Source organism: Anolis sagrei, chromosome Y (assembly GCF_037176765.1).
Source record: "Anolis sagrei isolate rAnoSag1 chromosome Y, rAnoSag1.mat, whole genome shotgun sequence".
Taxonomy (NCBI): Eukaryota; Metazoa; Chordata; class Lepidosauria; order Squamata; family Dactyloidae; genus Anolis; species Anolis sagrei.
The window spans coordinates 3,556,323-3,582,620 of NC_090035.1; the positions used below are offsets into that span (position 1 = coordinate 3,556,323).

At 39.2% G+C, this 26,298-nt stretch overlaps 1 protein-coding gene across 2 annotated transcripts in view; it reads left to right on the forward strand.

Moving 5' to 3' along the window:
* Nucleotides 1-26,298, forward strand: part of LOC132780019 (dehydrogenase/reductase SDR family member 7B) — a 39,425-nt gene that overhangs the window by 3,911 nt on the left and 9,216 nt on the right. Inside the window, exons 2-5 of one of the 2 annotated variants that reach the window (XM_067462096.1) lie at nucleotides 2,150-2,237; nucleotides 7,936-8,111; nucleotides 22,698-22,813; nucleotides 24,217-24,427. In XM_067462096.1, coding sequence (XP_067318197.1) covers nucleotides 7,961-8,111; nucleotides 22,698-22,813; nucleotides 24,217-24,427 — 478 coding nt within the window. In that variant the 5' untranslated portion in view covers nucleotides 2,150-2,237; nucleotides 7,936-7,960. The remainder of the gene's footprint in view (nucleotides 1-2,149; nucleotides 2,238-7,935; nucleotides 8,112-22,697; nucleotides 22,814-24,216; nucleotides 24,428-26,298) is intronic. The other variant, XM_067462095.1, reaches the window with a different exon arrangement.

Below are 26,298 nucleotides of genomic sequence, written 5' to 3' on the forward strand. Positions count from 1 at the left end.
TCTCGCTTTCTCTCCTTCCTTTCTTCTCTACCCTTCTTTCTTTCTCTCCTTCTTTCCCTCCTTCTCTCTTTCTTTCTCTCCTTCCTTCCTTCCTTCCTTCTCTACCTTTCTTTCCTTCTCTCCTTCTTTCCCTCCTTCTCTCTTTCTTTCTCTCCTTCCTTTCTTCTCTACCCTTCTTTCTTTCTCTCCTGCCCTCCTTCTTTTCCTCCTTCTCTCCTTCCTTCCTTCTCTACCTTTCTTTCCCTCCTTCTCTCTCGCTTTCTCTCCTTCCTTTCTTCTCTACCCTTCTTTCTTTCTCTCCTTCTTTCCCTCCTTCTCTCTTTCTTTCTCTCCTTCCTTTCCTCTCTACCCTTCTTTCTTTCTCTCCTGCCCTCCTTCTTTCCCTCCTTCTCTCCTTCCTTCCTTCTCTACCTTTCTTTCCCTCCTTCTCTCTCGCTTTCTCTCCTTCCTTTCTTCTCTACCCTTCTTTCTTTCTCTCCTTCTTTCCCTCCTTCTCTCTTTCTTTCTCTCCTTCCTTTCCTCTCTACCCTTCTTTCTTTCTCTCCTGCCCTCCTTCTTTCCCTTCTTCTTTCCCTCCTTCTCTCCTTCCTTCCTTCTCTACCTTTCTTTCCCTCCTTCTCTCTCGCTTTCTCTCCTTCCTTTCTTCTCTACCCTTCTTTCTTTCTCTCCTTCCCTCCTCCTTTCCCTCTTTCTCTCTCTCCTTCCTTCTCTACCCTTCTTTCTTTCCTTCCTTCTTTCTTTCCACCCTTCTCACCCTGAAGGGGACTCAGGGTGATTACAACGCACATATACATGACAAACATTCAATGCCATTTTTAGACATAACAGACAGACAGACAAATAGAGGTAATTCAGCATTTTTTCCCCAACTTCAGCTCCTGGAGGTTGCTCAATTGCAGCCTTGATCTACTATGACACTGAGCCCTTGATCATAGTATTTCCTCCTTGCTCTTTGATCTCCAGCATATTTTATGATGTTGTCAATTAACCTCCTGGCTTTAAGCGGTCCCTAATTTCTCTACTCACCACTCAGCTGTTTTCAAATTGCTTAGGTTAACAGTAAGCTGAGCTATTAACAGTCAGGAGCTCAAACCCAACTCAGGTTTAAGCTCATGCAAACTTGCCACCTTCCGGCAGTGATTTATTGCTGCTAGTGATTAACCAGCTGTCCTAAAGCCCGGCCCTGTATCTGTTTCACTGAAAATCACCCTACCTGTTTCACTGGAAATCAGTCCTTTATTTTCTTTCCCCAAAATATTTTCCAACTCCCTGTTGGGGTTCAGCCTGCGTGTGAACCTGAACCTGATTCTCTGATTGTATTTCCTGATGCCACTGAAAATGTATTTTTCCCTGATGGTAATGAAAATGTTGATTCTGAGGTCAGTGGCTTGGAAAGTGAAACCACACATTCTGATGAGAACGTCTCAGAGCCAAGCGGTGATAGCTCTCCAGAGGAGCTAACACCTGGCTTTTTTTTAAATGAGGATAGGAAAGGACAGATTTGGAAAAACAGGAGTGAATCGCAGAGTCTGCGAAGGTCAAGCAGATTAAGGGAAAAGGAAACACAGGCTTCAAAGCCTGGAGGCATGTCACGAAACAGTTTTTTCAGTTTTAAGTGCCTCTCGCCAGGTTGTCTCATTAGATCAGGCATTGTTTAGACTGAGGCATTACCTTGGCAGAATTCCCCGTTTCCCGTGGCCTACATCCCAAGAGGCTTCTAGTACTCCAAGTACGGTTAGTGGATTGCTAACAGGTTCCAGGTTTTTACAGTGTTGCTTTTGGATTTTGATCTAGTTCATGGATATTCTTGACTGCTGAATTGTACTGTGGCTTTTTGACTTTGCATTTTCTCTATTTTGTAACCATTTTTCATCAATAAAAAGGGATTGTTTTTCCCCACAGTCAAGTGTGGTGGATTGTTATCTTATGGTCTCGTTTCCTGCTCTGGGTTGCAACACTCCCAATGACTTTTTAGCAAACCCCATTTTATAGTCTTTCCTAAATATATTGTGGAATTGATGGTTCACTTGACAATACACATTGGCAATCACCTGGGTGACGGAGCGTGGAATAGAAATGGCTTTGTTGCACGAATGGCGGTGCCGACATTTTCTCATAACGTGTTGCTGATTGAACCTTCTTCCCGTAGAAGAACTGAATCTCTAAAAGCAATGAGATGGAGCTCTTTAACCTGGCGCCATGGTTAGCCGAGGCAAAGCTTTCTCCTGACGTCTGTGGTAAGGCATTTTCTCTGACTGTGGACCCCGAGGCTTGTATCACTTGGGCCCAGCCGTGGAAAAGGTGGTTTATCACTCTTCCCCGCTTCCATTTCCCTTCTCTTGTTCTGTGCATGGAGTTGCCTTCTGCTTTAGTTGGAGTTTGTCTCAGATTTGTGACTAGCATATGCACCTGGTGCTGCATACGTATGCATTCCCTGAATACAGGATTCTGCTAAGAACTCCATTATTACCTGGGTATGGTCATTGTAAGGACTGCTTTCCCCCTTCTCCAGCTCACTTCCATCCTTACCTGGTCCACTCATATAATGTCTCTATAGGAACACTTTAAACATGTGTTTATTATGTTTCAGCACAAAAAAATACGTCATCAAAATTGATAAAAGAAAAAAGGACACACTTAAACCAGGCAAACATAACATAATCCAATGTATATAAATAAAATGTAATGTTCGTTTGTGGGATTAACATAACTCAAAAACCACTGGACAATTTGACACCAAACTTGGACACAATACACCTATCAGGCCAATGAGTATCCATCACTCCTAAAAACACACAAAAAACCCAGCAGAACAGACTTAAACCCCCCCAAAATAAACTATATATACATATACACATACACACATGCACACATTCGTATATATATATGCACAAACACACACAAATATGCATATAGACAAGCACACACATATACACAATATGCATGTACACATAGGTAAAGGTAAAGGTAGTCCCCTGACATTAAGTCCAGTCATGTCTGACTCTGGGGTGTAGTGCTCATCTCCATTTCTAAGCCGAAGAGCCAGCGTTGTCCGTAGACACCTCCAAGGTCATGTGGCCAGCATGACTGCATGGAGCGCCGTTACCTTCCCGCCGGAGCGGTACCTATTGATCTACTCACATTTACATATTTTCGAACTGCTAGGTTGGCAGAAGCTAGGGCTGACAGCGGAAGCTCACGCCGCTCCACGCAATCGAACCTGCGACCTTTCGATCAACAAGCTCAGCAGCTCAGTGCTTTAGCCCACTGCGCCACCGGGGGCTCCATATATAAACACACAAATACACAAATATACACACACATATATATACACACACACAAACACATATATACACAAATACACACACAAATACACAGATTGGGCCATAGCAATGCGTGGTAGGGGACAGCTAGTTAAATAATAAAAATAAAGACTTCCTAATGTCAGATCCCCGTTGTTCACTATGAGTCGTTTGTAAGTCGAAAGAAAGCAGGTAAAAAGGGCAATTCCAGAAGGATCAGTAGAACAGAAAATACAAAATAGCAGTAATCCAAAAATGACAAAGATCATAAAGTCAAGAGAACCAAAATCCACAGCAGTACTTCAAACATAAACCCGTAAACGAGGGTGGTTCAAATGATCAAGGGTCTGGAGAACAAGCCCTGTGAGGAGCGGCTTAAGGAGCTGGGCATGTTTAGCCTGAAGAAGAGAAAGCTGAGAAGAAATATGATAGCCATGAATAAATATGTGAGAGGAAGCCACAGGAAGGAGGAGGGAGCAAGCTTGTTTTCTGCTTCCTTGGAGACTAGGACGCAATGGAACAATGGCTTCAAACTACAAGAGAGGAGATTCCATCTGAACACGAGGAGGAACTTCCTGACTGTGAGAGCCGTTCAGCAGTGGAACTCTCTGCCCCGGAGTGTGGTGGAGGCTCCTTCTTTGGAAGCTTTGAAACAGAGGCTGGATGGCCATCTGTCAGGGGTGATTTGAATGCAATATTCCTGCTTCTTGGCAGAATGGGGTTGGACTGGATGGCCCAGGAGGTCTCTTCCAACTCTTTGATTCTAGGATTCTATGCAATTTGCAGCTTCCATTGAAAAGAATAGAACTTTTCTTGTTGTTGCAGAAGAACAAAGTCTTGTTGTTGCTGCAGAGAATTAGATTTATCATAATTACATCTGCTTGTCAGCTTAATTATGTGATGGAGAAGTCAATTGGCTTCCCACATTTCCACTGGGAAGTGAGCCGTAGCCAACCTCGGCTCTTTCTACTCCTTGAAACTCCAGAAACCTGGTGACAAGAGGGTCAATAATGCTAAGACTGATGCACCGGACACCTGGCTCGGAATAGTGCAGCATCCTATAGAAACATCCTGGTGTGACCCATAGAGTCCATCGTTTCTACTCAGACTTGCACCGCTTCTCCAGGACCATAGAAAACGGATGTTCCTGCAGAAAGGAAGGCCAGAACGTGTTGCAACAGCGTCTCGTGTTCCTAGTCATCTTGCCTTCGGCTGTAATTACGGAGCACAGGTGTTAATATTAGGCGGCACCGAATTTGGCACCTGGAAAGCGATGATTTTCTTACTCCGCTCACCCTGAAAAACCACAAGCCTCTCAACCCCAAGGTGCATGAGTAACATTTTCTGACATTTCCAAAGCCAGGGAGGAACTGCAGAGGCGTTCCATTGGGTAGCATTCACCTAAAATCTAACCTCAAAGTGATAAACCTTGCAAAAGATGTTCATTTCTATCCAGATAGGATAAACTGTGCAAAATGCCCAATGTGTGCAAACTTACTCCATGTATCCCAGGTCCAGAGTTTCATATTTCCCAGCAGATTTACTAACTCTCAAAAATGCCTTGACATTTGGGTTGCTGTGTGTTTTCTGGGCTGAATGGCCATGTTCTAGCAGCATTTTCTCCTGATGTTTCACCTGCATCTGTGGCAATGAGGTTCTGTTGCTAGTGAGGCAAGTGGGGTGTATGTATGTGTGTGTGTGTATCTTCAATCTCCGTGTGTCTTGGAACAGTAGCTCTCCGTAGAGATGTTCAATGTGTTGTCGAAGGCTTTCATGGCTGGAATCACTGGGTTGCCTTGACATTTGTTTGTTTGTTTTTAAATGTGCATCTAGTTTTTTTGTTTCCTTATGAAAAAATGCAGTGTTTACTAATAATTTATATGCTACACCAGGCCTGGGCAAACTTTCTAACTTGGGGGCCACTTGCTAGCACTCCCTACTAGGAGGACTGGCTACCCAGTGATGGAAGGAAGGAAGGGAAGGATGGAAGGAAAGAAGGAAGGAAGGATGAAATGGAGGAAGGGAAGGATGGAAGGAGAAAGAGGGAGAGAAGGAAGGAGGAAAAGATAAAAGGAAAAGAAAGAAAGAGAAAGAGGGAATTATGAAAGGGTGGAAGGAAAGGATGGAAGGAGAAAGAGAGTAAGAGAAAGAGGAACGAAAGAGAGAAGAAAGGAAATACAAAAAGGAAGGAAGGAAGTGTGGAATGGATGGAAGGAAGGGAAGGAGGAAGAAAAAAGCGAAGGATGAAAGAGAAGAAAGGGAAGGATGAAGGAAGGAGGGAAGGAAGGGGAGGAAGGAAAGACAGAAGAGAGGGAAGGAAGGATGAAAGGGTGGAAGGGAAGGATGGAAGGAAGGAAGGGAAAGAGGAAGAAAAAAGAGAAGGATGAAGGAAGGGGAGAATAAAGGGAAGAGGGAAGGGAGGAAGGAAAGACAAAAGGGAAAGAAGGATGAAAGGGTGAAAGGGAAGGATGGAAGGAAGGAAGGGAAGGAGGAAGAAAAAAGAGTAGGAAGGAAAAAGGAGAAAGAGAAAGGTGGAAGAAAGGAAGGGAAGGAAGGATAAAAGGAAGAGGGAAGGAAGGAAAGACAAAAAGGAAGGAAGGAGAAAGAAGGCGAGAGGGAGGAAAGAGGGAAGGAAGGACAAAACGGTGGAAGGAAAGGATGGAAGGAGAAAGGGAGGGAAGTAAAGAGGGAGGAAAGAGCAGGAAGAAAAGACAAAAGGGAGGGAAGGGATCAATGGATGGATGGAAAGAGGGAAGGAAAAATGAAAGGGTGGAAGGAGAAAGAGGGAGGGAGGTAAAGAGGAAGGAAAGAACAGGAAGAAAAGTAAAGGGAGGGAAGAATGAAAGGGTGGAAGGGAAGGATGGATGCATAGATCGATGGAAGGGAGGGAGTGAGAGAAGGGAGGAAGGATGAAAGCGTGGAAGGGAATGGATGGAGGGAGAAAAGGGAAAGAGCGAAGGAAGAAAAGACAAGAAGGAAGGAAGGAAGGGTGGAAAGGAAGGATGGAAGGAGAAAGAGGGAGGGAGGTAAAGAGAAAAGAAAGAGAGCAGGAAGAAAAGATAAAAGGGAGGGAAAAATGAAAGGGTGGAAGGGAATGGAGGGAGGGAGAAGGAGAGAGGCAGAAAAGAGTGAAGGAAGAAAAGACAAGAAGGAAGGGTGGAAGGGAAGGATGGATGGATGGATAGATAGATTGATGGAAGGGAGGGAGAGGGAGGAAGGATGAAAGGGTGGAGGGGAATTGAGGGAGGGAGAAAAAGAAAGGCAGAAAAGAGTGAAGGAAGAAAAGACAAGAAGGAAGGAAGGGTGGAAGGGAAGGATTGAAGGAGAAGGAGGGAGGGAGGTAAAGAGAAAGGAAAGAGAGCAGGAAGAAAAGAGAGAAGGGAGGGAAAAATGAAAGGGTGAAGGGAATGGAGGGAGGGAGAAAAGAGTGAAGGAAGAAAAGACAAGAAGGAAGGATGAAAGGGTGGAAGGGAAGGATGGATGGATAGATGGATGGAAGGGAGGGATGGAGAGAGAGAAGGGATGAAGGATGAAAGGGTGAAGGGAATGGAGGGAGGGAGAAAGAGGGAGGCAGAAAAGAGTGAAGGAAGAAAAGACAAGAAGGAAGGACGAAAGGGTGGAAGAGAAGGAGAAAGAAGGAGGTAAGGGGGAAGGAAGGGAAGGAGGAAGGAAAGAGAGAAGGAAGGAAGGACAGGATGGTGAGAGAGAGAAGTGCCTGGATTTGCCCAAACCTGTGCTATGCCATGGGCATATTTTGAGAGAAATCTTCCATTGACTTAGATGCCTTTCCTGTAGAGTCGATCAGAGTTTGTTGATTTTTAGTCCCAACGGATTGGGTCTTCCTTTCAGTACAAATTACATGCTATACTTTAACCAGGTAATTGTCAAGCTGCCTACGGATTTGTGAAAGAGCAACCACAAAAGGATCACACTGCCCTCCACAACTGGTAAAACCACACACCAGAAAGATGAAACAGGACAGGAAACAGTGCACATGGCAAGTCATGAGAACTCATGTTTTCAGTTGGCACCTACATGAGATGCCCAACAGTGTGCCTTGGCATACCTACAAGTGTTCGTGGCCTCTGAAATAATGGTGTTTTGTCACTTGTGGCACATTGGCAACCCACACGGAGGGAGGAGACCCAAACCCAGCTGTCTTCCGGTTTGTTTGTTTGTTGTTGTTGTTATTGTTGTTGCTTCAAAGCCTGGATGTAATGCATGTCTTTGCATTAGAATATCCATTTCTTGGGAAGCCTGAAAAGTTGCATTTCAGGTCAACAACTTCCAGAATGTGCTGATTTGGGTATAATCGACTAAAACAAGTATTATTCCTGGATCTGGTTTACTGAACGGATACTTGGGCTCTCTTGGATCGATTTGAGATGTGGCGCAAGGCAGCGTCCAAGTGGTCAGCGAACGTTGGTGGCAAGTTGTCTCACCCTTGGACTCTTGTTTGCTAATGACCACACGTGGCAAAAGCAGAAACCCAAAATGCTGCAAAGCTGGGAAACGAAATAGGGCAATGCTTGGAAGTTTGCAAATGATGATATGCAGAAATAGTGCAGTGTTTGGAAATTTGCAAACTCCCGGTGTAACGTTCTTGTGCTTTGCTTCCTTCTCGCAAATCCAGGAGGAGCAGCCCGAAAGCCCGGCTCATGGGTCTGACCTCCGCGGCCGTTCTTCCGCTGCTGTTTGGCAGCCTGGGCCTCTATGGCGTCTTCTGGCTGCTGCGGCGAATGCGGGCCAAGGCCTACCTCAAGGACGCGGTGGTGGTGATCACGGGAGCAACGTCCGGACTCGGGAAAGGTACGTACGTCTCAGAGATGTCCGTCACAACACAGGAGGAGGATATTTAGGATGTAAACAATGTTCAAGCTCTTGACTTTCACTCAGTTCTTGTGGGTTTTTTTCGGGCTATATGGCCATGTTCTAGAGGCATTTCTCCTGACGTTTCGCCTGCATCTATGGCAGGCATCCTCAGAAGTGAGGTCACCTCACCTCTGAGGATGCCTGCCATAGATGCAGGCGAAACGTCAGGAGAAATGCCTCTAGAACATGGCCATATAGCCCGAAAAAACCCACAAGAACTGAGTGATTCCAGCCATGAAAGCCTTCGACAATATCTTGACTTTCAATTTCCTGTTGGCTTCATGGTTGCGTAGGTGGAAAGCACACACTTGTGTCTTGGCAGGGTTAGGCTTCAGGTGGTTATCTTTGTAGTAAATTAAGTAAAAAATTACTTAAATTAAATTAATTAAAAGGTAAAGGTTTCCCCCTGACATTAAGTCTAGTTGTGTCCGACTCTGCTGCTCATCTCCATTTCTAAGTCAAAGAGCCGGTGTTGTCCGTAGACACCTCCTAGGTCATGTGGCCACAGGCATGACTGTGTGGAGTGCTGTTAAAATTAATTAAATAATAATATTCATAATAATAATAATAGAATAATAAATAATAGAATAATAATAATAATATATGATGATGATGATGATGGTAATAATAATAATAATAATAATAATAATAATAATAATAATACATCACGCAGTCCTAGATGCTTGGGAAGTGTTCGACTTGTGATTCTGTGATACGAAATCCAGCATATATACCTCGTTTGCTGTGACATACTGTGCTTTTGTGTCAGTAAAATAATAATAATAATAATAATAATAATAATAATAATAATAATAATAATAATACATCGCACAGTCCTAGACGCTTGGGAAGTGTTCGACTTGTGATTTTGTGATACGAAATCCAGCATAGAGATCTCGTTTGGTGTGACATACTCTGCTTTTGTGTCAGTATAATAATAATAATAATAATAATAATAATAATAATAATAATACATCACACAGTCCTAGACGCTTGGGAAGTGTTCGACTTGTGATTTTGTGATACGAAATCCAGCATATAGATCTCGTTTGCTGTGACATACTGTGCTTTTGTGTCAATAATAATAATAATAATAATAATAATAATACATCACACAGTCCTAGACGCTTGGGAAGTGTTCGACTTGTGATTTTGTGATACGAAATCCAGCATATATACCTCGTTTGCTGTGATATACTGTGCTTTTGTGTCAGTAAAATAATAATAATAATAATAATAATAATAATAATAATAATACATCGCACAGTCCTAGACGCTTGGGAAGTGTTCGACTTGTGATTTTGTGATACGAAATCCAGCATAGAGATCTCGTTTGCTGTGACATACTCTGCTTTTGTGTCAATAATAATAATAATAATAATAATAATAATAATAATACATCACACAGTCCTAGACGCTTGGGAAGTGTTCGACTTGTGATTTTGTGATACGAAATCCAGCATATATACCTCGTTTGCTGTGATATACTGTGCTTTTGTGTCAGTAAAATAATAATAATAATAATAATAATAATAATAATAATAATAATAATACATCGCACAGTCCTAGACGCTTGGGAAGTGTTCGACTTGTGATTTTGTGATACGAAATCCAGCATAGAGATCTCGTTTGCTGTGACATACTCTGCTTTTGTGTCAATAATAATAATAATAATAATAATAATAATAATAATACATCACACAGTCCTAGACGCTTGGGAAGTGTTCGACTTGTGATTTTGTGATACGAAATCCAGCATATAGATCTCGTTTGCTGTGACATACTGTGCTTTTGTGTCAATAATAATAATAATAATAATAATAATAATACATCACACAGTCCTAGACGCTTGGGAAGTGTTCGACTTGTGATTTTGTGATACGAAATCCAGCATATATACCTCGTTTGCTGTGATATACTGTGCTTTTGTGTCAGTAAAATAATAATAATAATAATAATAATAATAATAATAATAATAATAATACATCGCACAGTCCTAGACGCTTGGGAAGTGTTCGACTTGTGATTTTGTGATACGAAATCCAGCATATAGATCTCGTTTGCTGTGACATACTCTGCTTTTGTGTCAATAATAATAATAATAATAATAATAATAATACATCACACAGTCCTAGACGCTTGGGAAGTGTTCGACTTGTGATTTTGTGATACGAAATCCAGCATATAGATCTCGTTTGCTGTGACATACTCTGCTTTTGTGTCAATAATAATAATAATAATAATAATAATAATACATCACACAGTCCTAGACGCTTGGGAAGTGTTCGACTTGTGATTTTGTGATACGAAATCCAGCATATATACCTCGTTTGCTGTGATATACTGTGCTTTTGTGTCAGTAAAATAATAATAATAATAATAATAATAATAATACATCGCACAGTCCTAGACGCTTGGGAAGTGTTCGACTTGTGATTTTGTGATACGAAATCCAGCATATAGATCTCGTTTGCTGTGACATACTGTGCTTTTGTGTCAATAATAATAATAATAATAATAATAATAATACATCACACAGTCCTAGACGCTTGGGAAGTGTTCGACTTGTGATTTTGTGATACGAAATCCAGCATATAGATCTCGTTTGCTGTGACATACTGTGCTTTTGTGTCAATAATAATAATAATAATAATAATAATAATACATCACACAGTCCTAGACGCTTGGGAAGTGTTCGACTTGTGATTTTGTGATACGAAATCCAGCATATATACCTCGTTTGCTGTGATATACTGTGCTTTTGTGTCAGTAAAATAATAATAATAATAATAATAATAATAATAATAATAATACATCGCACAGTCCTAGACGCTTGGGAAGTGTTCGACTTGTGATTTTGTGATACGAAATCCAGCATATAGATCTCGTTTGCTGTGACATACTGTGCTTTTGTGTCAGTATAATAATAATAATAATAATAATAATAATAATAATAATACATCGCACAGTCCTAGACGCTTGGGAAGTGTTCGACTTGTGATTTTGTGATACGAAATCCAGCATATAGATCTCGTTTGCTGTGACATACTCTGCTTTTGTGTCAATAATAATAATAATAATAATAATAATAATAATAATACATCACACAGTCCTAGACGCTTGGGAAGTGTTCGACTTGTGATTTTGTGATACGAAATCCAGCATATAGATCTCGTTTGCTGTGACATACTCTGCTTTTGTGTCAATAATAATAATAATAATAATAATAATAATACATCACACAGTCCTAGACGCTTGGGAAGTGTTCGACTTGTGATTTTGTGATACGAAATCCAGCATATATACCTCGTTTGCTGTGATATACTGTGCTTTTGTGTCAGTAAAATAATAATAATAATAATAATAATAATAATAATAATAATAATACATCGCACAGTCCTAGACGCTTGGGAAGTGTTCGACTTGTGATTTTGTGATACGAAATCCAGCATATAGATCTCGTTTGCTGTGACATACTCTGCTTTTGTGTCAATAATAATAATAATAATAATAATAATAATACATCACACAGTCCTAGACGCTTGGGAAGTGTTCGACTTGTGATTTTGTGATACGAAATCCAGCATATAGATCTCGTTTGCTGTGACATACTCTGCTTTTGTGTCAATAATAATAATAATAATAATAATAATAATAATACATCACACAGTCCTAGACGCTTGGGAAGTGTTCGACTTGTGATTTTGTGATACGAAATCCAGCATATATACCTCGTTTGCTGTGATATACTGTGCTTTTGTGTCAGTAAAATAATAATAATAATAATAATAATAATAATACATCGCACAGTCCTAGACGCTTGGGAAGTGTTCGACTTGTGATTTTGTGATACGAAATCCAGCATATAGATCTCGTTTGCTGTGACATACTGTGCTTTTGTGTCAATAATAATAATAATAATAATAATAATAATACATCACACAGTCCTAGACGCTTGGGAAGTGTTCGACTTGTGATTTTGTGATACGAAATCCAGCATATAGATCTCGTTTGCTGTGACATACTGTGCTTTTGTGTCAATAATAATAATAATAATAATAATAATAATACATCACACAGTCCTAGACGCTTGGGAAGTGTTCGACTTGTGATTTTGTGATACGAAATCCAGCATATATACCTCGTTTGCTGTGATATACTGTGCTTTTGTGTCAGTAAAATAATAATAATAATAATAATAATAATAATAATAATAATAATACATCGCACAGTCCTAGACGCTTGGGAAGTGTTCGACTTGTGATTTTGTGATACGAAATCCAGCATATAGATCTCGTTTGCTGTGACATACTGTGCTTTTGTGTCAGTAATAATAATAATAATAATAATAATAATAATACATCGCACAGTCCTAGACGCTTGGGAAGTGTTCGACTTGTGATTTTGTGATACGAAATCCAGCATATAGATCTCGTTTGCTGTGACATACTCTGCTTTTGTGTCAATAATAATAATAATAATAATAATAATACATCACACAGTCCTAGACGCTTGGGAAGTGTTCGACTTGTGATTTTGTGATACGAAATCCAGCATATATACCTCGTTTGCTGTGATATACTGTGCTTTTGTGTCAGTAAAATAATAATAATAATAATAATAATAATACATCACACAGTCCTAGACGCTTGGGAAGTGTTCGACTTGTGATTTTGTGATACGAAATCCAGCATATATACCTCGTTTGCTGTGATATACTGTGCTTTTGTGTCAGTAAAATAATAATAATAATAATAATAATAATAATAATAATAATAATAATACATCGCACAGTCCTAGACGCTTGGGAAGTGTTCGACTTGTGATTTTGTGATACGAAATCCAGCATATAGATCTCGTTTGCTGTGACATACTCTGCTTTTGTGTCAATAATAATAATAATAATAATAATAATAATACATCACACAGTCCTAGACGCTTGGGAAGTGTTCGACTTGTGATTTTGTGATACGAAATCCAGCATATAGATCTCGTTTGCTGTGACATACTCTGCTTTTGTGTCAATAATAATAATAATAATAATAATAATAATACATCACACAGTCCTAGACGCTTGGGAAGTGTTCGACTTGTGATTTTGTGATACGAAATCCAGCATATATACCTCGTTTGCTGTGATATACTGTGCTTTTGTGTCAGTAAAATAATAATAATAATAATAATAATAATAATACATCGCACAGTCCTAGACGCTTGGGAAGTGTTCGACTTGTGATTTTGTGATACGAAATCCAGCATATAGATCTCGTTTGCTGTGACATACTGTGCTTTTGTGTCAATAATAATAATAATAATAATAATAATACATCACACAGTCCTAGACGCTTGGGAAGTGTTCGACTTGTGATTTTGTGATACGAAATCCAGCATATAGATCTCGTTTGCTGTGACATACTGTGCTTTTGTGTCAATAATAATAATAATAATAATAATAATAATACATCACACAGTCCTAGACGCTTGGGAAGTGTTCGACTTGTGATTTTGTGATACGAAATCCAGCATATATACCTCGTTTGCTGTGATATACTGTGCTTTTGTGTCAGTAAAATAATAATAATAATAATAATAATAATAATAATAATAATAATACATCGCACAGTCCTAGACGCTTGGGAAGTGTTCGACTTGTGATTTTGTGATACGAAATCCAGCATATAGATCTCGTTTGCTGTGACATACTGTGCTTTTGTGTCAATAATAATAATAATAATAATAATAATAATACATCACACAGTCCTAGACGCTTGGGAAGTGTTCGACTTGTGATTTTGTGATACGAAATCCAGCATATATACCTCGTTTGCTGTGATATACTGTGCTTTTGTGTCAGTAAAATAATAATAATAATAATAATAATAATAATAATAATAATACATCGCACAGTCCTAGACGCTTGGGAAGTGTTCGACTTGTGATTTTGTGATACGAAATCCAGCATATATACCTCGTTTGCTGTGATATACTGTGCTTTTGTGTCAGTATAATAATAATAATAATAATAATAATAATAATAATAATACATCGCACAGTCCTAGACGCTTGGGAAGTGTTCGACTTGTGATTTTGTGATACGAAATCCAGCATATAGATCTCGTTTGCTGTGACATACTCTGCTTTTGTGTCAATAATAATAATAATAATAATAATAATAATACATCACACAGTCCTAGACGCTTGGGAAGTGTTCGACTTGTGATTTTGTGATACGAAATCCAGCATATAGATCTCGTTTGCTGTGACATACTCTGCTTTTGTGTCAATAATAATAATAATAATAATAATAATAATACATCACACAGTCCTAGACGCTTGGGAAGTGTTCGACTTGTGATTTTGTGATACGAAATCCAGCATATATACCTCGTTTGCTGTGATATACTGTGCTTTTGTGTCAGTAAAATAATAATAATAATAATAATAATAATAATACATCGCACAGTCCTAGACGCTTGGGAAGTGTTCGACTTGTGATTTTGTGATACGAAATCCAGCATCTAGATCTCGTTTGCTGTGACATACTGTGCTTTTGTGTCAATAATAATAATAATAATAATAATAATAATACATCACACAGTCCTAGACGCTTGGGAAGTGTTCGACTTGTGATTTTGTGATACGAAATCCAGCATATAGATCTCGTTTGCTGTGACATACTGTGCTTTTGTGTCAATAATAATAATAATAATAATAATAATAATACATCACACAGTCCTAGACGCTTGGGAAGTGTTCGACTTGTGATTTTGTGATACGAAATCCAGCATATAGATCTCGTTTGCTGTGACATACTCTGCTTTTGTGTCAATAATAATAATAATAATAATAATAATAATAATAATAATACATCACACAGTCCTAGACGCTTGGGAAGTGTTCGACTTGTGATTTTGTGATACGAAATCCAGCATATAGATCTCGTTTGCTGTGACATACTGTGCTTTTGTGTCAATAATAATAATAATAATAATAATAATAATACATCACACAGTCCTAGACGCTTGGGAAGTGTTCGACTTGTGATTTTGTGATACGAAATCCAGCATATATACCTCGTTTGCTGTGATATACTGTGCTTTTGTGTCAGTAAAATAATAATAATAATAATAATAATAATAATAATAATAATAATACATCGCACAGTCCTAGACGCTTGGGAAGTGTTCGACTTGTGATTTTGTGATACGAAATCCAGCATATAGATCTCGTTTGCTGTGACATACTCTGCTTTTGTGTCAATAATAATAATAATAATAATAATAATAATAATACATCACACAGTCCTAGACGCTTGGGAAGTGTTCGACTTGTGATTTTGTGATACGAAATCCAGCATATAGATCTCGTTTGCTGTGACATACTCTGCTTTTGTGTCAATAATAATAATAATAATAATAATAATAATAATACATCACACAGTCCTAGACGCTTGGGAAGTGTTCGACTTGTGATTTTGTGATACGAAATCCAGCATATATACCTCGTTTGCTGTGATATACTGTGCTTTTGTGTCAGTAAAATAATAATAATAATAATAATAATAATAATACATCGCACAGTCCTAGACGCTTGGGAAGTGTTCGACTTGTGATTTTGTGATACGAAATCCAGCATATAGATCTCGTTTGCTGTGACATACTGTGCTTTTGTGTCAATAATAATAATAATAATAATAATAATAATAATACATCACACAGTCCTAGACGCTTGGGAAGTGTTCGACTTGTGATTTTGTGATACGAAATCCAGCATATAGATCTCGTTTGCTGTGACATACTGTGCTTTTGTGTCAATAATAATAATAATAATAATAATAATAATACATCACACAGTCCTAGACGCTTGGGAAGTGTTCGACTTGTGATTTTGTGATACGAAATCCAGCATATATACCTCGTTTGCTGTGATATACTGTGCTTTTGTGTCAGTAAAATAATAATAATAATAATAATAATAATAATAATAATAATACATCGCACAGTCCTAGACGCTTGGGAAGTGTTCGACTTGTGATTTTGTGATACGAAATCCAGCATATAGATCTCGTTTGCTGTGACATACTGTGCTTTTGTGTCAGTAATAATAATAATAATAATAATAATAATAATACATCGCACAGTCCTAGACGCTTGGGAAGTGTTCGACTTGTGATTTTGTGATACGAAATCCAGCATATAGATCTCGTTTGCTGTGACATACTCTGCTTTTGTGTCAATAATAATAATAATAATAATAATAATACATCACACAGTCCTAGACGCTTGGGAAGTGTTCGACTTGTGATTTTGTGATACGAAATCCAGCATATATACCTCGTTTGCTGTGATATACTGTGCTTTTGTGTCAGTAAAATAATAATAATAATAATAATAATAATAATACATCGCACAGTCCTAGACGCTTGGGAAGTGTTCGACTTGTGATTTTGTGATACGAAATCCAGCATATAGATCTCGTTTGCTGTGACATACTGTGCTTTTGTGTCAATAATAATAATAATAATAATAATAATAATAATACATCACACAGTCCTAGACGCTTGGGAAGTGTTCGACTTGTGATTTTGTGATACGAAATCCAGCATATAGATCTCGTTTGCTGTGACATACTGTGCTTTTGTGTCAATAATAATAATAATAATAATAATAATAATACATCACACAGTCCTAGACGCTTGGGAAGTGTTCGACTTGTGATTTTGTGATACGAAATCCAGCATATATACCTCGTTTGCTGTGATATACTGTGCTTTTGTGTCAGTAAAATAATAATAATAATAATAATAATAATAATAATAATAATAATAATACATCGCACAGTCCTAGACGCTTGGGAAGTGTTCGACTTGTGATTTTGTGATACGAAATCCAGCATATAGATCTCGTTTGCTGTGACATACTCTGCTTTTGTGTCAATAATAATAATAATAATAATAATAATAATAATACATCACACAGTCCTAGACGCTTGGGAAGTGTTCGACTTGTGATTTTGTGATACGAAATCCAGCATATAGATCTCGTTTGCTGTGACATACTCTGCTTTTGTGTCAATAATAATAATAATAATAATAATAATAATACATCACACAGTCCTAGACGCTTGGGAAGTGTTCGACTTGTGATTTTGTGATACGAAATCCAGCATATATACCTCGTTTGCTGTGATATACTGTGCTTTTGTGTCAGTAAAATAATAATAATAATAATAATAATAATAATACATCGCACAGTCCTAGACGCTTGGGAAGTGTTCGACTTGTGATTTTGTGATACGAAATCCAGCATATAGATCTCGTTTGCTGTGACATACTGTGCTTTTGTGTCAATAATAATAATAATAATAATAATAATAATACATCACACAGTCCTAGACGCTTGGGAAGTGTTCGACTTGTGATTTTGTGATACGAAATCCAGCATATAGATCTCGTTTGCTGTGACATACTGTGCTTTTGTGTCAATAATAATAATAATAATAATAATAATAATACATCACACAGTCCTAGACGCTTGGGAAGTGTTCGACTTGTGATTTTGTGATACGAAATCCAGCATATATACCTCGTTTGCTGTGATATACTGTGCTTTTGTGTCAGTAAAATAATAATAATAATAATAATAATAATAATAATACATCGCACAGTCCTAGACGCTTGGGAAGTGTTCGACTTGTGATTTTGTGATACGAAATCCAGCATATAGATCTCGTTTGCTGTGACATACTGTGCTTTTGTGTCAGTATAATAATAATAATAATAATAATAATAATAATAATAATAATAATACATCGCACAGTCCTAGACGCTTGGGAAGTGTTCGACTTGTGATTTTGTGATACGAAATCCAGCATATAGATCTCGTTTGCTGTGACATACTCTGCTTTTGTGTCAATAATAATAATAATAATAATAATAATAATACATCACACAGTCCTAGACGCTTGGGAAGTGTTCGACTTGTGATTTTGTGATACGAAATCCAGCATATAGATCTCGTTTGCTGTGACATACTCTGCTTTTGTGTCAATAATAATAATAATAATAATAATAATAATACATCACACAGTCCTAGACGCTTGGGAAGTGTTCGACTTGTGATTTTGTGATACGAAATCCAGCATATATACCTCGTTTGCTGTGATATACTGTGCTTTTGTGTCAGTAAAATAATAATAATAATAATAATAATAATAATACATCGCACAGTCCTAGACGCTTGGGAAGTGTTCGACTTGTGATTTTGTGATACGAAATCCAGCATCTAGATCTCGTTTGCTGTGACATACTGTGCTTTTGTGTCAATAATAATAATAATAATAATAATAATAATACATCACACAGTCCTAGACGCTTGGGAAGTGTTCGACTTGTGATTTTGTGATACGAAATCCAGCATATAGATCTCGTTTGCTGTGACATACTGTGCTTTTGTGTCAATAATAATAATAATAATAATAATAATAATACATCACACAGTCCTAGACGCTTGGGAAGTGTTCGACTTGTGATTTTGTGATACGAAATCCAGCATATAGATCTCGTTTGCTGTGACATACTCTGCTTTTGTGTCAATAATAATAATAATAATAATAATAATAATAATAATACATCACACAGTCCTAGACGCTTGGGAAGTGTTCGACTTGTGATTTTGTGATACGAAATCCAGCATATAGATCTCGTTTGCTGTGACATACTGTGCTTTTGTGTCAATAATAATAATAATAATAATAATAATAATACATCACACAGTCCTAGACGCTTGGGAAGTGTTCGACTTGTGATTTTGTGATACGAAATCCAGCATATATACCTCGTTTGCTGTGATATACTGTGCTTTTGTGTCAGTAAAATAATAATAATAATAATAATAATAATAATAATAATAATAATACATCGCACAGTCCTAGACGCTTGGGAAGTGTTCGACTTGTGATTTTGTGATACGAAATCCAGCATATAGATCTCGTTTGCTGTGACATACTCTGCTTTTGTGTCAATAATAATAATAATAATAATAATAATAATACATCACACAGTCCTAGACGCTTGGGAAGTGTTCGACTTGTGATTTTGTGATACGAAATCCAGCATATAGATCTCGTTTGCTGTGACATACTCTGCTTTTGTGTCAATAATAATAATAATAATAATAATAATAATAATACATCACACAGTCCTAGACGCTTGGGAAGTGTTCGACTTGTGATTTTGTGATACGAAATCCAGCATATATACCTCGTTTGCTGTGATATACTGTGCTTTTGTGTCAGTAAAATAATAATAATAATAATAATAATAATAATACATCGCACAGTCCTAGACGCTTGGGAAGTGTTCGACTTGTGATTTTGTGATACGAAATCCAGCATATAGATCTCGTTTGCTGTGACATACTGTGCTTTTGTGTCAATAATAATAATAATAATAATAATAATAATACATCACACAGTCCTAGACGCTTGGGAAGTGTTCGACTTGTGATTTTGTGATACGAAATCCAGCATATAGATCTCGTTTGCTGTGACATACTGTGCTTTTGTGTCAATAATAATAATAATAATAATAATAATAATACATCACACAGTCCTAGACGCTTGGGAAGTGTTCGACTTGTGATTTTGTGATACGAAATCCAGCATATATACCTCGTTTGCTGTGATATACTGTGCTTTTGTGTCAGTAAAATAATAATAATAATAATAATAATAATAATAATAATACATCGCACAGTCCTAGACGCTTGGGAAGTGTTCGACTTGTGATTTTGTGATACGAAATCCAGCATATAGATCTCGTTTGCTGTGACATACTGTGCTTTTGTGTCAGTAATAATAATAATAATAATAATAATAATAATACATCGCACAGTCCTAGACGCTTGGGAAGTGTTCGACTTGTGATTTTGTGATACGAAATCCAGCATATAGATCTCGTTTGCTGTGACATACTCTGCTTTTGTGTCAATAATAATAATAATAATAATAATAATACATCACACAGTCCTAGACGCTTGGGAAGTGTTCGACTTGTGATTTTGTGATACGAAATCCAGCATATATACCTCGTTTGCTGTGATATACTGTGCTTTTGTGTCAGTAAAATAATAATAATAATAATAATAATAATAATACATCGCACAGTCCTAGACGCTTGGGAAGTGTTCGACTTGTGATTTTGTGATACGAAATCCAGCATATAGATCTCGTTTGCTGTGACATACTGTGCTTTTGTGTCAATAATAATAATAATAATAATAATAATAATACATCACACAGTCCTAGACGCTTGGGAAGTGTTCGACTTGTGATTTTGTGATACGAAATCCAGCATATAGATCTCGTTTGCTGTGACATACTGTGCTTTTGTGTCAATAATAATAATAATAATAATAATAATAATACATCACACAGTCCTAGACGCTTGGGAAGTGTTCGACTTGTGATTTTGTGATACGAAATCCAGCATATATACCTCGTTTGCTGTGATATACTGTGCTTTTGTGTCAGTAAAATAATAATAATAATAATAATAATAATAATAATACATCGCACAGTCCTAGACGCTTGGGAAGTGTTCGACTTGTGATTTTGTGATACGAAATCCAGCATCTAGATCTCGTTTGCTGTGACATACTGTGCTTTTGTGTCAATAATAATAATAATAATAATAATAATAATACATCACACAGTCCTAGACGCTTGGGAAGTGTTCGACTTGTGATTTTGTGATACGAAATCCAGCATATAGATCTCGTTTGCTGTGACATACTGTGCTTTTGTGTCAATAATAATAATAATAATAATAATAATAATACATCACACAGTCCTAGACGCTTGGGAAGTGTTCGACTTGTGATTTTGTGATACGAAATCCAGCATATAGATCTCGTTTGCTGTGACATACTGTGCTTTTGTGTCAGTAAAATAATAATAATAATAATAATAATAATAATAATACATCACGCAGTCCTAGATGTTTGGGAAGTGTTCGACTTGTGATTTTGTGATACGAAATCCAGCATCTAGATCTCGTTTGCTGTGACATACTGTGCTTTTGTGTCAATAATAATAATAATAATAATAATAATAATACATCACACAGTCCTAGACGCTTGGGAAGTGTTCGACTTGTGATTTTGTGATACGAAATCCAGCATATAGATCTCGTTTGCTGTGACATACTGTGCTTTTGTGTCAGTATAATAATAATAATAATAATAATAATAATAATAATAATACATCACGCAGTCCTAGATGTTTGGGAAGTGTTCGACTTGTGATTTTGTGATACGAAATCCAGCATCTAGATCTTGTTTGCTGTGACATACTGTGCTTTTGTGACAGTAAAATAATAATAACACTTTGTATTGTCGAAGGCTTTCATGGCCGGAATCACAGGGTTGTTGTAGGTTTTTTCGGGCTATATGGCCATGGTCTAGAGGCATTCTCTCCTGACGTTTCGCCTGCATCAGGCTATTATATGCTAATCAAGGTGGTCACTTGAAACATTCACACCTAGCTCCAGAAGACAAGAGTCCTTTGTCCCACCCTGGACATAATTCCACAGATATATAAACCCTTTATCCTACTTCCAACAGACCTCACTACCTCTGAGGATGCTTGCCATAGATGCAGGCGAAATGTCAGGAGAGAATGCCTCTAGAACATGGCCATATAGCCCGAAAAAACCTACAACAACCCAATAATAATACTTACTTACTTACTTACTTACTTAGGCGATTCCTCGTAGTCCAAGTAGGATTGTCATCCATGTTTGGTGTCCTGGTGGTGGGTCCGTAAGTGACTGTGGGGCCCTATTCTTGACCTGCATGTTCTCCCGCAGTGAGGATATTGGTTTCCAGATGGAAGGCGGTCGCGGTTGGGGTTGGCTTGATGTGCCTTCCTCCTGGTGCATTTCTCTCGTTCGCCCTCCATTCGTGCCTCTTCAAATTCTGCAGCACTGCTGGTCACAGCTGACTTCCAGCTGGAGCACTCAAGGGTCAGGGCTTCCCAGTTCTCACCGTCCATGCCAGAGTTTTTAAGGTTGGCTTTGAGCCCATCTTTCAATCTCTTTTCTGTCCTCCAACATTCTGTTTTCCATTCTTGAGTTCAGAGTAGAGCAACTGCTTTGGGAGACGGTGGTCGGGCATCCGGATAACGTGGCCGGTCCAGCGGAGTTGATGGCGGAGGACCATCGCTTCAATGCTGGTGGTCTTTGATTCTTCCAGCACGCTAACGTTTGTCCGCTTGTCTTCCCAAGAGATTTGCAGGATTTTCTGGAGGCAGCGCTGATGGAATCGTTCCAGGAGTGGCATGTGACGTCTGTAGACAGTCCACGTCTCACAGGCGTATAGCAGGGTTGTTGACTTTCAATGGGGAGGGTGACCTTTTTGATTGTCCTTTTCCTGCCTGGACAGGATGGCCTTTGGGGTCTCTTCCAACTTCATGATTCTGTGTTTGTTTGTTTGTTTGTTTCCTGGCTCGTTCCTTCTTGTTCAGAGTGTGCCAAAGCCTTCCATGCTGCTGGCTCGAAACTGGTGCTGTGTGGCCGGAATGGGGAGAGGCTTCGAGACCTTCTGCGGGAACTCTCTGCCACCGCCGATCCTGCAAAGAACGTGAGTCTCAATTATTAGCTTTGAGCATCCATGAAGCTGTAACGTCGAATCAGTGAGGGTATCTGCATAGAGATAGCCTGGCCGTTGTTGCCTGGAGGCAATATTTCACAACTCTGAAACAAAGGATGCCTCCAGGCAACAACAGTCAGGCTATCTCTATGCAAAAACCCTCACTGATTGACTTTGCAACTTTGCAACTTCATGGAGTTTGCATCGAGGTAGCCTGACTGTTGTTGCCTGGAGGCACCCTCTGTTTCGGAGTTGTGAAAGGATGCCTCCAGGCTGTCTCTATGCAGAAAACCCTCACTGATTGACTTTGGAACTTCATGGATAATCATGAGGGTTTTTGCATAGTAGTAGCCTGGAGGCATTCTCTGTTTTGGAGTTGCGAAAGGATGCCTCCAGGCTACTTCTATGCAAAAACCCTCACTTATTGACTTTGCAACTTCATGGATATTTATGAGGGTTTTTGCATAGAGGTAGCCTGAACGTTTTTGCCTGGAGGCACCCTCTGTTTCGGAGTTGCGAAAGGATGCCTCCAGGCGACCTCTATGCAAAAACCCTCACTGATTGACTTTGCAACTTCATGGATACTTATGAGGGTTTTTGCATAGAGGTAGCCTGATCGTTGTTGCCTGGAGGCATCCTCTGTTTTGGAGTTGCGAAAGGACACCTCCAGGCTACCTCTATGCAAAAACCCTCACTGATTGACTTTGCAACTTCATGGATACTTATGAGGGTTTTTGCATAGAAGTAGCCTGGAGGCGTCCTCTGTTTCGGAGTTGCAAAAAGATGCCTCAAGGCTACCTCTATGCAAAAACCCTCACTGATTGACTTTGCAATTTCATGGATATTATGAGGGTTTTTGCATAGAGGTAGCCTGATGGTTGTTGCCTGGAGGCATCCTCTGTTTCGGAATTGCGAAAGGATACCTCCAGGCAACCTCTATGCAAAAACCCTCACTGATTGACTTTGCAACTTCATGGATACTTATGAGGGTTTTTACATAGAAGTAGCCTGGAGGCGTCCTCTGTTTCGGAGTTGTGAAAGGATGCCTCCAGGCTATCTCTATGTAAAAAACCCTCACTAATTGACTTTGCAACTTCATTGATACTTATGAGGGTTTTTGCATAGAGGTAGCCTGATAGTTGTTGCCTGGAGGCATCCTCTATTTCAGAATTGCGAAAGGATGCCTCCAGGCAACCTCTATGCAAAAACCCTCACTGATTGACTTTTCAACTTCATGGATACTTATGAGGGTTTTTGCATAGAAGTAGCCTCCTCCCACACCTCCCACATCAACATAGACATAGAATACAGGTTATCAAATATATCCATTAGCAAATAAATGGTGAAAGGCTTTGAGAGGTTGCCGTTTCCAACAGTCACTCCCCTTTTAACAGGCCCATCAGCATCACACGGTCATCTTTGACCTCTCGGACATCAAGGCGGTGGTGAGCGCCGCGGAGGAGATCCTGAAGTGCGTGGATCACGTGGACGTCTTGATCAACAACGCTGGGATCAGTCACCGAGGCTCCGTCGCCGAGACGGTGGTGGAGGTCGACAGGAAAGTGATGGAAACCAACTACTTTGGCCCCATTGCCTTGACCAAAGGTAAGGTTTAGTGCAGGCTCCCCTTTCCGTTCCTGGGATCCTTTCCTTCTTTCCCTCCAAGGGAGCCTGGGTATCAAGAACGGGGTTAAGGAAGCACCCTTCCTGGGACCCAAACTTCGTCCCTCCAGGTTTTTGACGGGGATGGTGTCCCTGTTATGGCCCTAGTCTTGCTTATTCACCAACATGCATCTGTGATCCTGTGTTTGCCTTTGTAGTTTGGCCCTCTTGCAGATTTGATAAATGTGGATTTAATATGTGTGGGTATGAATGGAACTACGTATATGGAAGAATGAATGAATGAAGAAGAGGTTCTCTCACAAATCCCGCAACAACAAACCAACATCACTGCCTAGTTTGGAAGAAGTCAGCAATACCATCAGCAAACAAAGAAATAGCAAAGCCAGTGGACCTGATGGGATCCCTGCTGAAATCTTTAAAGAGGGAGGATCTGAGTTGACACAACACCAGCTCATTGAAAAACTGTGGGTGACCGTATGAGAGGTAGTAATTTTGGAGACACCATTCTCAAAAATATTAGGGCCTGCAATGACTAACTTCTCACTCAGGGCGGATCACAAGTACACATACACGGCAAACACTCAATGCCATTTGTATAGACAGTATACAGACAGAACAGAAGAGCACCACAATTCAAGAGAGATATTGACAAGCTGGAATGTGTCCAGAGGAGGGCGACTAAAATGATCAAGGGTCTGGAGAACAAGCCCTATGAGGAGCGGCTTAGGGAACTGGGCATGTTTAGCCTGAAGAAGAGAAGGCTGAGAGGAGATATGATAGCTATGTATAAATATGTGAGAGGAAGCCACAGGGAGGAGGAGGGAGCAAGCTTGTTTTCTGCTTCCTTGGAGACTAGGAAACGCAATGGAGCCATGGCTTCAAACTACAAGAGAGGAGATTCCATCTGAACATGAGGAAGAACTTCCTGACTGTGAGAGCCGTTCAGCAGTGGAACTCTCTGCCCTGGAGTGTGGTGGAGGCTCCTTCTTTGGAAGCTTTTAAGCAGAGGCTGGATGGCCATTTGTCAGGGGTGGTTTGAATGCAATATTCCACCTTCTTGGTAGAATGGGGTTGGACTGGATGATGGCCCAGGAGGTCTCTTCCAACACTTTGATTCTATGATTCTATGAGTCTATGATTCTAAGTGTTGTTTCAATACCATGGACGCTTGGGCTCGAGTGAACAGGGGGTGCTGTCGCTCCATCCTCTATGACAAAGATCCATCAGGACTTCCTCATTCCAGCATTTTCTGATCTTTTTCTTTATGACATTGTAAAACACCTCCCCTGCTTTAGCCGTACCTAATTTCTCTAATTACAGCTAAAGCTGTTTTCAAACTGCTTAGGTAAACAGTGAGCAGGGCTGACAGTCAGCTGCTCATTTTGACCCGCAGTTTCGAACTTGCAACCTTTCGGTTGATAGATCTTATAGTTGCTGATGATTTCCCAGCAGTGCTAAACCTCCGGCCCAAACCTCCCCTAAATTCATTTTTTTTTTAAACCGCGAAACAGCGAGCCCGCGATAAGTGAACCGTAAAGTAGCGAGGGAACGCTGTACCTCTAGATGTGATGTAATAGCTCCTCCCTTCTCTCTCAGTGCTATGCTTGTTGTTCTGCAGGAAGCATGACTGCTCAGCTCCTGGGAATTTATAATTTTTCACCTAATGTTGTATGATGTTTTACAAGATTTTATCTGAACATGAGGAAGAACTTTTGGCCTGCATCAAGAGGAGCCTAGTGTAAATCTAGAGAAGTCCTTCTCCCCATGCTCTATTCTGCTTTGGTTAGACCACTTTACCTGGAATATTGTGTCCAATTCTGGGCATCACAATCCAAGAGAGAGATTGACAAGCT